The 12,984-nt window shown below is 39.3% G+C and overlaps 1 protein-coding gene across 1 annotated transcript; it reads left to right on the top strand.

The window, feature by feature from the left end:
- LOC109230728 (glutamate dehydrogenase A-like) lies at positions 6,548 to 11,572 on the top strand. The gene is made up of 9 exons (XM_019396135.1): positions 6,548 to 6,892; positions 7,386 to 7,499; positions 8,980 to 9,201; positions 9,310 to 9,384; positions 9,685 to 9,801; positions 9,921 to 10,171; positions 10,557 to 10,632; positions 10,712 to 10,798; positions 11,241 to 11,572. The coding sequence occupies exons 1-9, from the start codon at positions 6,785 to 6,787 to the stop codon at positions 11,424 to 11,426; spliced, it is 1,236 nt and encodes a 411-aa protein (XP_019251680.1). The 5' UTR covers positions 6,548 to 6,784; the 3' UTR covers positions 11,427 to 11,572.

Genomic DNA, 12,984 nt, shown 5'->3' with positions numbered 1-12,984 from the left:
TTTTACATCGAACGTCCCATTAACTTGGTTTACTATGAGGAAAGAGTCACATTTGGCTTTGACCACCTTAGCCCCAATGCTTTTAGCCAACTCGAGACCTGCAATCATGGGCTCATTCTCAGCTTCATTGTTAGTCAATTTCACAGTTCGAATAGATAGCCTAACTATGTTTCTCGTAGGCGGCTTCGACACGATGCTGAGTCCAGATCCTTCGCGTTCGAAGAACCTTCTATCAATAGGGTCCAGATTCCTGAGGAAGTCCCTGAGGTTAACAACAGTTCCTTTTCGATTTCAGGTACTAAGGTCGGCGTAAAGTCGGCCATGAAGTCTGCCAAAATTTGCGATTTGATGGCGATTCGGGGTCGATATTCGATATCGTGCCTGTTAATTTCTACGGCCCATTTGGATAACCAACCCGAGATCTCGGTCTTGTGCATAACATTCCTTAGCAGATAAGAGGTTACGACACATATGGGATGGCATTGAAAGTACGGTTTCAACTTTCTAGAGGTGCTCAGCAAAGCGAGCGCCAAAATTTTCAGGGGAGGCAACCTTTTTTCAGCCTCGCCTATAGTTCTACTAGCATAATAAACAGCAAATTTCATACCTTCCTCTTCCCGGAATAGGACTCCACTTAGCACCACTTCGGATACCGCTAAGTAAAGGTATAGCTATTCATCTGCCTTCGGAGTATGCAGCAGGGGTGGACTTGAGAGGTACTATTTGAGTCCTTCCAAAGCTCGTTCCACTCCGAAGTCCAAGAAAAGTTATTCTTCTTCTTTTTCAATAGCGAGAAGAACCAATGGCTCCTAACCGAGGATCTCGATATGAACCGGCCCAGGGCGGCGATGTGCCTGGTTAGCCTCTGGACAACCTTTACATTGTCCACTGTGCTGATGTCTTCTATAGCTTTGATTTTATCGGGACTGATCTCGTTCCCTCGGTTGGACACCATGAACCCAAGGAATTTTCTAGATTCGACCACGAATGCGCATTTTTCGGGGTTCAACTTCATATTGTATTTCTTCAATCTGTCAAAGGTTTCCTGCAAATGTTTCAAATAGTCCTCTACACACAAGGACTTAACTAACATGTCGTCAAAATAAGTTTTCATTGATTTTCCTATTTGTTCTTCGAACATCCGGTTTACTGGGCATTAATAGGTGGCACCAGCGTTCTTTAGGACGAATGACAACTTAGTGATAAAGGAAGTCTTTTCTTGATCGCCCGGGGTCCATCCGGATTTGGTTGTATCCGAAATAGGTTTCGAGAAAATTGAATATCTCATGCCCGGTCATCGCATCGATCATGCGATCGATGTTAGGCTAAGGAAAAGATTCCTTGGGGCACGCCTTGTTCAAGTCTTTATACTGTACGCATATTCTTAACTTATTTCTATTTTTGGGCACTATCACTACGTTCGCTAACCAGTCCAAGTATCTAACTTTCCGAATATAACTTATTTTAAGTATTTTAGATGCCTCGTCCTTGATGAAAGCATGTTTGATTTCAGACTGAGGCCTTCTTTTCTATTTAACCGGGTGGAACTATGGATCCAAACTCAGCTTCTGAGTAGTTATCTCCGGTGGGATCCCTGTCATATCAAGATGGACCAGGAAAAATAAGATATGTTAATTTTAAGAAAACTAATAAGTTTTTTCTTGAGCCCGGGAGTCAACCCCGTGCCCAGGTATACCTTTCGATCCGGCATGTGTTCGGCCAATATGACTTGCTCCAGTTCTTCGACCATAGATTTGGTGGCATTGGTATCATCAGGAGCTATGAATGATCTGTGAACCCTATAATCATCTTCTTTATTGACTTCTCATCCCTTCGACCTGGCCGGGACCGGTAGCGATGATTGCTATTTAACTTCGACCTTTCTGGCCGATTCCCCACCTTTTAACATCGAGACGGCGGGTACTGGGAGTACCTCATCGATTGCGAATATTTCTTTTGCTGCCGACTGTTCTCCATATACTGTCTTGATTCCTCCCCGTGTTGGGAACTTTAATACCTGGTGCAAGGTCGAAGGTACTGCCCTCATGTTGTGAACCCATGGCCTTCCGAATAGAGAATTATACCTCATATCCCCTTCGATCACATAGAATTTTGTTTCTTGGGTGGTTCTGGCGGTGTTCACTGGTAGGTTATCTCCCTTTTAGTAGTTCCACATCCATGTTGAACCATTCAAAACTCGGACTGCTGGCACTATTTGGTCTTGCAGGCCCAATTGCTCTACGACCCACGATCTGATGATGTTGGCCGAGCTGCTTGGATCAATCAACACACATTTAACTCGAGATTTATTTATAAGTACAGATATTACCAGTGCGTCATTATACGATTTTATGATGCCTTTGGCGTCCTTGTCATTGAATGAAATGGTTCCCTCCGGGATATAATTTCAGGGTCATTTTTCCCTTGTGATGGACACATTGGTGCGCTTTAGCATTGGTCCCTAGGGGACGTCAACTCTACCAATGATCATGTTGATGACTTGCTGAGGTTCCTCTCGTTCGGTCTATTTGCTGGAGTCCCTATTCCTAAAATGATTTTTGGATCGATCACTCAAAAACTCCCGGAGATGCCCGTTATTTAATAACCGGGTCATTTCTTCTCTTAATTGTCGGGAGTCCTCGGTTCTATTGCCGTGAGTGCCATGGTACTTACACATCAAGTTAGGGTCTCTCTGGGTAGGGTCGGACTATAATGGTTGAGGCCACTTGGTGTCTTTGATGGTCAAGCCTGTCAAATCCTCTTTTTCTCATGAGTCCCCGACTACTGTGGCTTCGATCGTTCCTTTCTTCATTTCTCGTAAGGTTACGCCCAGATCCGTTGCCCCTTTGGTCTCTATTATACAGTTGATATCTGTCTCTGATCGGTCTTGGTTCACGATCGACAACTCTCTTAGACCTGTCGTTATTCCTAACAGGATAAACGGACCCGAAGGGGGTCCCGAGCTGATCGTCCTTGACTCTGATTTTTTATTGGTACCTGTTATGGACATCGGCCCAAGTTACCGCCAAGTATTCTACCAAGTTTTTTTTCAACTGCTGTAAAGACAAGGAGCTTAGGGGGTTGAGTCTTTGGGTGAACGCCTGAACAACCCAATCATTCGCGGGTGGAGGTAGATCTATCAATTCTATTTGAAACCTTGATACGAATTCCCTGAGCATTTCGTTATCTCTTTGTTTTACTTTGAAGAGGTCTGATTTTTTGGTATCAAACTTTATAGCCCCGGCGTGTGCTTTTACAAAGGCATCTAAAAGCATAGCAAACGAATCAATAGAATATGGGGGTAACATTTCTAAGATTACCCCCATATTGATCTCGTAGCTTTCGCCTTCGGGCGTACCTCAACTAGTTGGTCAGGCTCCTCCGCGAACATTGTTCTCAAGATCGGTCGGCATGTTGGCATCGATGTCCATATGTGATTTGGAATCGATTGGATCTGCAACTAGGATTCCATAAGGATCGGCGGGAGGCACCTCGTTGCTAGGTGTTACATTATTGTTTTCGCCATGATGGCCAGACTCAATATCAACGTTTGCAGACTGAGAGTTTGACATCCTTAGGTAGATCTGATCATAAAAACCTTAAAGAAAAAGCATAAACTATAGTGTGTTATGAAAATTTGTATCAAACTACCAATATTATCCCTAGCGCCATGGTGGGCGCCAAACTGTTTACCCTAAAAAATGGATAACAATTGAATTTATACGCGGTTTTAAGGATATATGAACTAATTTGATACAGGTGATTAATGACGTTAGATGAGCAAATAAAATTTAGAATAAATAGCCAAACTAATGATGATAATGAATTCGGGCTCGGTTGAAGGCTTAACAAGAAGCTCACCTTTGGTTCCAAACAATGCTTATGAAGAACTTATGAACCAAAACAAGAGCTTGGAACAATGCTTTTGAAATAGAGAAAAATAGATGTATATTGCCTTTGTATGCATGTTACAATGTGTTTAATGAATAATCAACTTTCCATTTATATAGCAGGGAAGTTTTGCCCTAAGTATAGTTCTAAAAAAGGTAAAAGTCTTTGTTTTCACTAATCACTGATCTGCCGCTGATACGGGCCAAGATTCACGCCGTGATATCCGATTGGGCACGGATATCACGGTCCTTTGTTAATCGTGTGCGGTCCTTTGGAAATGCTTCCTGAGGTCTCGTTATTCGAATCAGGTCCGGGGGCATGATCTGATGGCTCCGAGGGTAGGTTTTGTTCGAGCTTTGATACAGGCGGCTCCTAGCTTTGATTTCGACTACACACAATTATGTCCTCTCTTTGTTCGCCCTATTGATAAATCGGGGTGCTCATTACCCCCGATTTTACCCGTATACAAGCATATTACACAAACCCGAGCTGTCGGGAAGGCTGGCCAAATGGGCCATCGAGTTAAGTGAGCACGACATCACTTATCAGCCAGGTATAGCAAAAAAGTCGCAAGTACTCGTTGACTTCGTCGCAGAATTTAGCGCAAAAGTAATGCCTGAGGTTGAAAAGGAAGTCACTCAAGCTTCTCTTCAGACACATGACATTTGGGTCCTGCACATCGATGGCGCATCCAATGTATACGGATCCAGGCTGGGACTCGTATTCGAGATTCCCACACATTAGATAATTCATCAATCCATAAGATGCCCAGACATGACTAATAACTAGGTTGAGTATGAGGCTGTAATTGCAGGATTAAGACTGGCACTCACGTACGGAGTGAAGCGATTAAAGTTCCGCTGTGATTCTCAGCTCATAATCAACCAGGCTACTGAGACTTTCCAAATAAAAGAACAGAGGTTGCAGAAATATCAGACCGAGATATGCAGATTGTTATCCAGTTTCGACGAGTGCCAGCTCGACCAAATTCCACGAAATCAGAAAATCAAACCAGACGGTCTCGCCAAGTTGGCCGCAGCCACCAAAAGTGTAACCCCGGGGGATAAAAGTATAGTTCACCTCCTCAATTTGGCATTGGATCGTATCGAGGTAAAATCTGTAAATCTAACTTGGGACTGGCATAATTGTGTTATAAACTATTTGCACTACGTCACCCTCACAAACAACGACAAAAAAGAAGCCAAAAAACTGAGAATGCAAGCTGCTAGGTATAGCCTCCTTCACAACGACTTATACAAGAGAACATACGGCGGTTCCTTGGCAAAATGCGTAGGCCCGAACCTAATCCAATGCTTCCTCGAGAAAGTCCATGAAGGTCATTGCGGTAGTCACTCTGATGATCGAGCACTCGTCAGGTGCATTATATTTGCTGGGTACTATTGGGCCACCATGAAAAATGACGTCCTAGGATTTGTAAAGAAATGCGAGTAGTGTCAATAATACGCCCCGATAATTCATGAAGCAGGCGAGCACCTCCACTCCATCATTTTTCCGTGGCCTTTCATTAAATGGGAAATAGACATCGTGGGACCATTTCCACCAGGGCGAGGTAACATAAAATTCCTTTTAGTTTTAACTTACTATTTCTCTAAGTAGGTGGAAGCAGGAGCATTCGCCCAAGTGCATAAGCAAGAGGTAATCAGCTTTATATGGAAAACATCAATTGCCGATTTGACCTACCCAAAGAGATAAGATATGACAACGGCCCCTAGTTTACGGGAAGAAAAATCACTGAGTTCTTCGAAAAATGGCATATTAAAAGGATACTTTCAACTCCTTACCACCCAGACGACAACGGACAAGAAGAATCCTCCGGTAAGTCCATAATGAACATCATGAAAAAGAAACTCGAAGAGGCTAAGGGACTGTGGTCGGAAGTACTCCCAGAAGTATTATGGGCGCATAGAACCACCATGAAGACGAGCACAGGAGATACACCTTATTCTCTAGTCTACGTAACAGAAGCAGTTATATCAGTCGAAGTCGGAGAACCTAGCCTGAGGTACTCCCAAGAAAGTGGTACTAGCAATGACGAGAGTAAGAGGCAAGGTCGAGGAGCGAAAAGATATGGCATACATAAAGATGGTCGTCAAAAAACAACAAGCAGAGTGAGACCTTGCTTACCTTCACTCTATTATCTTTCTATAAGATATTGTCTTGGTATTCCAAAAGTGCGTAAGTAATTCTTGTTAGAAAATATTTCAATAATTTTTCGTAATCCCAACTTGCTTTGGACTGAAGTGTTATTATTGTTTTTGTTGTTAACTTTTTGTAATGTTTCAATAATTTGATCTATAGCCTTGATATTTGATAAATACATTAATTAAGTTGCTATAATAAATTATACTAATAAAACAATAAAATTTAGATTATCAATGTTTAAATTTAAATCTTTATGAATTAATATTGACTTAAATCCTTTAAGCAATTTTTTGTATTTCAAACAAACAAGTCCAACAAACAGATTTTGCCCCAAATCTAATAGTATGTCCTTAATACTCGGTAAAAGAGAGGGAAAAAAGGAGGACGATGTACCTTAGCGGTGAAAGGTGGAAACCTCGTGCTTCTCGTAATCCTCGGCAGAGATCAAATTTGCTACATAAAAGGTGGACCATGCACACAATATTTTGATATCTATTCTTGGAAAGAGATCAAATTTGCTATATATATCACCTTTCACTTCCTTTAATTTCCTCATATATATCTCAACACCTAAGTTCCCAAATTTTAGTTGACTATCACTAGCCTAATAATTTTCCTTCTTAGTACTATTTCAAGAATCAAGATCAAGCAGTTCCCACTTTTGTTTTTGTCACTTTCTAATCAAGTACTATTAGTTGCTTGCTTGTTTTTCAGTAATATAGAAGCAGCCATGAATGCTCTAGCAGCTACAAACCGTAACTTTCGCCAAGCAGCTCGCATTCTTGGGTTGGACTCAAAACTTGAGAAGAGTCTTTTGATCCCTTTTAGAGAAATTAAGGTAACAACATATGATGAATTAAATGATGTATATTGGTGCAAAGTTTGCTTTTTTAGGGGAGTCTTGAGTAATGGTAAAGTTATCTTCGTGTCACGGGTTTATAGGTCACGCGGGGTTCAAGCAGTGGATGCTGTTTGGATTAAGATAAGTTGTCCACATCACACCCCGGTCTGCATCACACTCCTCGAGTGCGGCCCTTATCCGGATCCTGCGTGAGTGCGGGATGCTTTGTGCACCGTGCTGTTTTTTTTTGCTATATATTTTTATGAGAATTTTCATGATGTCATTGAATCTTCTTAATGTGAGAAGAAGGTCGAGATGATTTATCTTTTTTTTTTTTCTCTCAAAATTTTGATGAAACTAGTTGAAATGTGTGACTGTCTCACTGAAATTGTTTACTTTAAAAGTTTAAACTATTAGAAGGTGGGCGCATTTATTAATTTATTTATTTATCTACGGAGCAGATATGTTGATGAATTTAGTATTTGATCAGGTGGAATGCACAATTCCCAAGGACGACGGAACGTTAGTTTCTTATGTTGGATTTAGAGTGCAACATGATAATGCTCGTGGGCCGATGAAAGGAGGAATCAGATACCATCCAGAGGTTATTTTTTGCCTCGCATTCTTTCTTTTTTTGAATGCTTAACTTATTGCTTGTATTCAGGTTGATTGAACTTCAACAGTAATAAGTTTCTTTTTTTAGTAATCTTGGGAAAGTTTGTGCTTGAACAGTAAAATGCAACGGATAATCCGTTACAAAGGCGTCGAGATTTGTGTGACTTAAAAGTCTTTTCAGGAGCTGGACTCGAACCAGTGCCTCTGGGCAAAAGACAGATCTAATGAACTACCCTCCGTTCTGATTGAACTCAGTAGTTGCTTTGACATTCAAATGTAGCATTCCCTTTAGTGTGTTGTATGGAAAAACTTTTACGGACAAAACATCGGATATGAAAAGGATCCTTGGAGTAAGAGTAAAAATATCGCTGTGTGACTTGTACGTCACGGGTTCGAGCCGTAGAAGCACCCGCTAATGCTTGTATTAGGGTAAGTTGTCTACATCATACTTCATAGGATGCGGCTCTTCCCGGGATGCTTCGTGCACCGGGATAAACATCGGATATGTCATTTAAAGAAACAGGTATATGTAAGAGGGCAAAGATTGTAAGTGAATAAAAAGAGATCTAGGAGGTAATCTACCTAAAGAAGAAGTGGAAAACTTAGAAGGAATTCTGATGCCAAAAACACAAAACATGGTTGGAACATACCAACTATGAGTAGTAATATACTTTGTGTTGCAAGTCAAGTTTGATCTGTAAATGCAAAGGAAATGGCTTTTGTGTATATAGGTACTCCAACTATGAGTAGAAGTGGTTCAGACAAGCTTTTGTGAGTACAATATCTATGAAAAACCAGTAAATGTTGTCTAATGTTTAGAAATCCTCTAAATTCTAGTCAATCATCGAAAAAGAATGGCAGAGATGTAAAGTAATAGATGTACAGATCCTCCAAAAATACACTACTTTTGGAGGATCCGACAAGTATGCGGAGACATTTTCGGAGAGTTCGAGTAGCATAGGATGTACATGAACTAGAGCTTGAGAGCTATAATTCTTCAAAAAATTACAGTCTAAGTCCTCCTATAAACATTCAGTTCAGGTATAACCTGAATGTTTCTTCTATGTCCGAATTAAAGGAATAAGGTATGAGGGCATTCAGAAAAATCCAGTAACTTCATCGCTCTAAGATGATAGGAAATCCTGTTTAATCATTAAAAAGCAAGTTATGTCTTTAAGGATGTTGGTTTTTTCCGAGAGACAGAGAAATCGACAATGTTATTTTCTCACTAACTATGTATTTTAACAAGGGTGAGGAGTCTTCCTTTGTCAGTATCAATTAGGCAAATTCAAGATTGCTTGAAGGTGTGTATCAATACCAGATTCTTGTATTCAATGTAAAATTCCAGTCCGTGGTGTTATTTATTTGATTTTCCTGGTTGTGTTGGTTGCCTCAGTACGATATACTTCAGCGGTTTGCTGTTTCTGGAGATGGACTTTACACTGAAATATTTAAATTTCTTTGACAAGGTTGATCTTGATGAAGTGAATGCTCTTGCTCAACTAATGACTTGGAAAACTGCTGTAGTCGATATTCCATATGGAGGAGCTAAGGGTGGAATTGGCTGTGTACCAAAAGAGTTAAGTAAGAGCGAACTGGAACGCCTTACACGTGTTTTCACGCAGAAAATTCATGACCTTATTGGAATTAATACTGATGTTCCTGCACCTGATATGGGCACTAATGCCCAGGTTAGTAATACAGTTCTATTTATGTAACTTTGTTAACATATTCTTCTCTGTTTAAGCTTCAAAATATGAAGCGAATGACTGTGCTTATGTGATGCTTTCCTACTACAGACTATGGCTTGGATTTTGGACGAGTACTCAAAATTTCATGGTCACTCTCTTGCGATTGTGACCGGGAAACCAGTTGTAAGCTTTTGCCGTATACTATTAAATTCCAAATGTGCTATTACATATTGGAAAGGGGAGCGTTGGCGTAACTGGTAAAGTTGCTGCAATGTGACCAGAAGGTCACATGTTCGAGCCGTGGAAATAGCCTCTTGCAGAAATGCAGGGTAAGGCTGCGTACAATAGGCCCTTGTGGTCCGATCCTTCCCGGATCCCGCGCATAGCGGGAGCTTAGGGCAGCCCGGCTGCCCTTTTGATATTACATTTTGGACTTGTCCTGAATTTAATCAGTTAGTTACCCTTTTTCACTATTTTTCTCAGGATCTTGGGGGTTCGTTGGGTAGGGAAGCTGCAACTGGACGTGGTGTCGTTTATGCTACAGAAGCTTTACTTGCTGAGCATGGGAAGCATATTAAGGATATGACTTTCACAATTCAGGTAGAATTTCCTTATTACTTCAATTCGAGCTCGCTCCATTACGTTCCTCTGCCATGCTATCGCTCAAAAGTAAGATGAAATGATGTTTTAAATGTTTTTTTTTTTTTTTGCATTTTAAGGGGTTTGGGAACGTAGGAGCATGGGCAGCGAGGATTATTCATGAGAGAGGTGGGAAGGTAGTTGCAGTTAGCGATATAACAGGAGCAGTCAAGAATCAGAATGGTCTTGATATACCTGCATTGCTTAATCATAAAGAAGCAACAGGGACATTAGCTGGATTCAGTGGCGGTGATGCTATGAGTTCAGATGAATTGCTTACACATGATTGTGATGTTCTTATACCCTGTGCTTTAGGAGGAGTTTTGAACGGGTACAAAACCTCATTTTGCATCTGAAAATTTGCATCTCTATTAATCCAAATTGTTTAATTCCTGGAATTTGCATCGTTAACAACAACAACAACAACAAAAAGAAGTCCACTATAATCCCACGAGTGGGGTCTGGGGAGGGTAGTATTTACGATACCTTACCCCTACCTTGAGGGTAGATAGGCAAAGTCAAACTGGCAATTTGCATGTTTAACGAGAGTCAAAAATTATTAACTTGGCAGTGTGAAGGCGACATATTCTGAGGATGAGAAAAGCCAACTCAGAACTGATTAAAGACTATATTAGTATCAGATAGAACTTATTGTACTTAGTGGAAGTGTTCTAATTTGTCCTTATGACCTTGTCTTTTCTGATTTTTTTCTGCAGAGAAAACGCGGATAGTGTCAAGGCCAAGTACATAGTAGAAGCGGCAAATCATCCAACTGATCCAGATGCTGATGAGGTAATACCTAAAAAAAATGATTCTCAAATATGTTAGACTACGTGGTAACAATTTATAACACATTACTATTCTTATGCAGATTTTGTCTAAGAAAGGAGCTGTAATACTTCCCGACATATATGCCAATGCTGGAGGCGTGACTGTTAGCTATTTTGAATGGGTTCAGGTAAGTAATATCATCTATATGTGACCCCCCAAACAAACAAACAAACTCAGTGAAATCCCACAAGTGAGGTCTGGGGAGGATACTGTGTACGCAAACTTTACCCTACCCTGGGGAGGTCGAGAGGCTATTTCCTAAGATATTAAGAGTGAATATATTCTCTACTCTTTATCAAGTCAAGTTGTTTTTCCACACATTCTTGTATAGTTAAGAGAGCCCCGTGACAACAATGTAAAGCCAATCCCGTAAAATCTTGTAGATCAAGTTGTTTCTAGATGATATAGCTTCTGTCAATCCTGTAGTAAGTGGTGTTTAGATATGTTCTCTATCAACTTTCCGTTCTGTCTGAAAGAATATGAAAATGTACATGTTCTCTGGCCGAGATGTTAAGATCAGAGGCTCTTGAATCGTGGATCTCAGTTGTAATTTCTTTCTCGACGTGCAGAATATTCAAGGCTTTATGTGGGATGAAGAACATGTCAATAGGGAGCTTAAGAAATACATGACAAGAGCCTTTCATAATCTCAAGAACATGTGTCAGTCGCATAACTGCAATCTTCGAATGGGCGCGTTTACTCTGGGGGTGAACCGTGTTGCCCGAGCCACCCAATTAAGAGGGTGGGAGGCATAATTATATTTGTTTCTGCTGCAGCTAAATGTTCTCTCCTCTTTTTTCAGTTAAACATTTTCTTTTCTTGTAAGAATGGTCTAATTTTATCACCTGGAATTCTGTATATTCCTGTGTCAACCATATAAATAAAAGAGCCATTTTTTCAATTCCAGGATTCATCTTCTCATAGCTAATATTGCTATATTTGTAAGCATGTGCTAAGCATTTACTTGACACTAACAACTGAAGTACTACATTCATGATCAATCTGTTGGTCCAAAATAAATGTCCATTTATATAACCAAGAAACAATTCAATTTATTTTTCCAAAATCACCTTCATGTACGTATCCCTAAAAAGTTTTTTACTCCTCACATTAATTATGCTGCAACATTTAATTAAGGGCAGTTTGGTCATACTAACTACTTTTGTCTAGAATTTAGTATTTTCTTAATGGGTGTGCCAAAATAAATTGGTCACTTATTGTGGACCGGAGGGAGTACTAATTAAATTTGTCTTTAACAACTTACTCAAAATACTACCGGCTATAAAGTGTGATGTCTCTAAGATTAATTGTTATCACTTCTTAGTTCTTTACTGTAGAGAATCAGATATATATATATATATATATATATATATATATATATGTATGTATATATATATATATATATGTATGTATATATATATATATATATGTATATGTATGTATGTATATTCTTGTTCTTTTATGTATTTCAATCACGAGTCCTATCCAAGAACAAGTTGTTTCCAAAAGAGCTCCTTTTTAAAAGGCAGAATTGGGACTCGCCCAGGGCTCGCCCCAGGGCGGAGCACTCATAAAACGCCCCTGGGATTATGTGTGGGGCTTAGTTCCGTGAGACTTACGCCTCGGCCATAGGGGCTTACGCCCCGAACATGCCCTACGCCCAGCGTACTGGGCTCGCCTAATAGAACTTTATGCAATTGTATGTAACTAACCTTGTAAATCCTCAATTTTCCTTAATAAATCGTTGACTATTCAAAATTACTTTTTTCTTAATCATAAATTATTAAGTTGAGAGTATTTTATGTCATAATTAAAATAAAAATTATTGCACGTTATCCACTAAGACTGCTATGATAGTTAATTTTAAATAAACTTTCATTTAAAAAGTATTTATTTATTAACTTTTGTTTGTCTTTACTATATAATAGTCTGTAATTTTTTCATAATTATTTTTCTAAATATTAATTTTTTCACGTTTACGAGATAAAATACTTATTAATTTAATAGCTCAGCATTAGCTAGTAACTATTTACAAATAATTACTATCATGGTATTGTATGGTGAATTATGTGTCACTTTATCAACTTGTTCAAACTTAAAAATAAATGATGATGAAGAATAATATTTAAATGTGCATTATATTTTTATATAAATTCTCTTTCAAATAGAAATCATATTAAATAAAAGGAGTATTTTAAGAAAGATATCAAATTATAATATCGAAATTCTTTCAAGATTTCTTACTCCTTAAGAGATACATATAAGATTTTGTATCAAATACAATACTTTTGATGTTTGAGTTGTAACGACGTT

Source organism: Nicotiana attenuata, chromosome 8 (genome assembly GCF_001879085.1).
Source record: "Nicotiana attenuata strain UT chromosome 8, NIATTr2, whole genome shotgun sequence".
Lineage (NCBI taxonomy): Eukaryota > Viridiplantae > Streptophyta > Magnoliopsida > Solanales > Solanaceae > Nicotiana > Nicotiana attenuata.
Note: the sequence above shows the minus strand (reverse complement) of the source record. Positions and strands in the feature narration are given on the sequence as shown.

What these genes read in the sequence shown, in the direction of transcription:
- LOC109230728 (XM_019396135.1), top strand. Translation starts at nt 6,785, where the DNA reads ATGAATGCTCTAGCAGCTACAAACCGTAACTTTCGCCAAGCAGCTCGC. An exon ending in ATATGGGCACTAATGCCCAG is followed by an intron (nt 9,202 to 9,309) that starts GTTAGTAATACA and finishes TTCCTACTACAG; the next exon opens with ACTATGGCTTGGATTTTGGA. An exon ending in GCTATTTTGAATGGGTTCAG is followed by an intron (nt 10,799 to 11,240) that starts GTAAGTAATATC and finishes CTCGACGTGCAG; the next exon opens with AATATTCAAGGCTTTATGTG.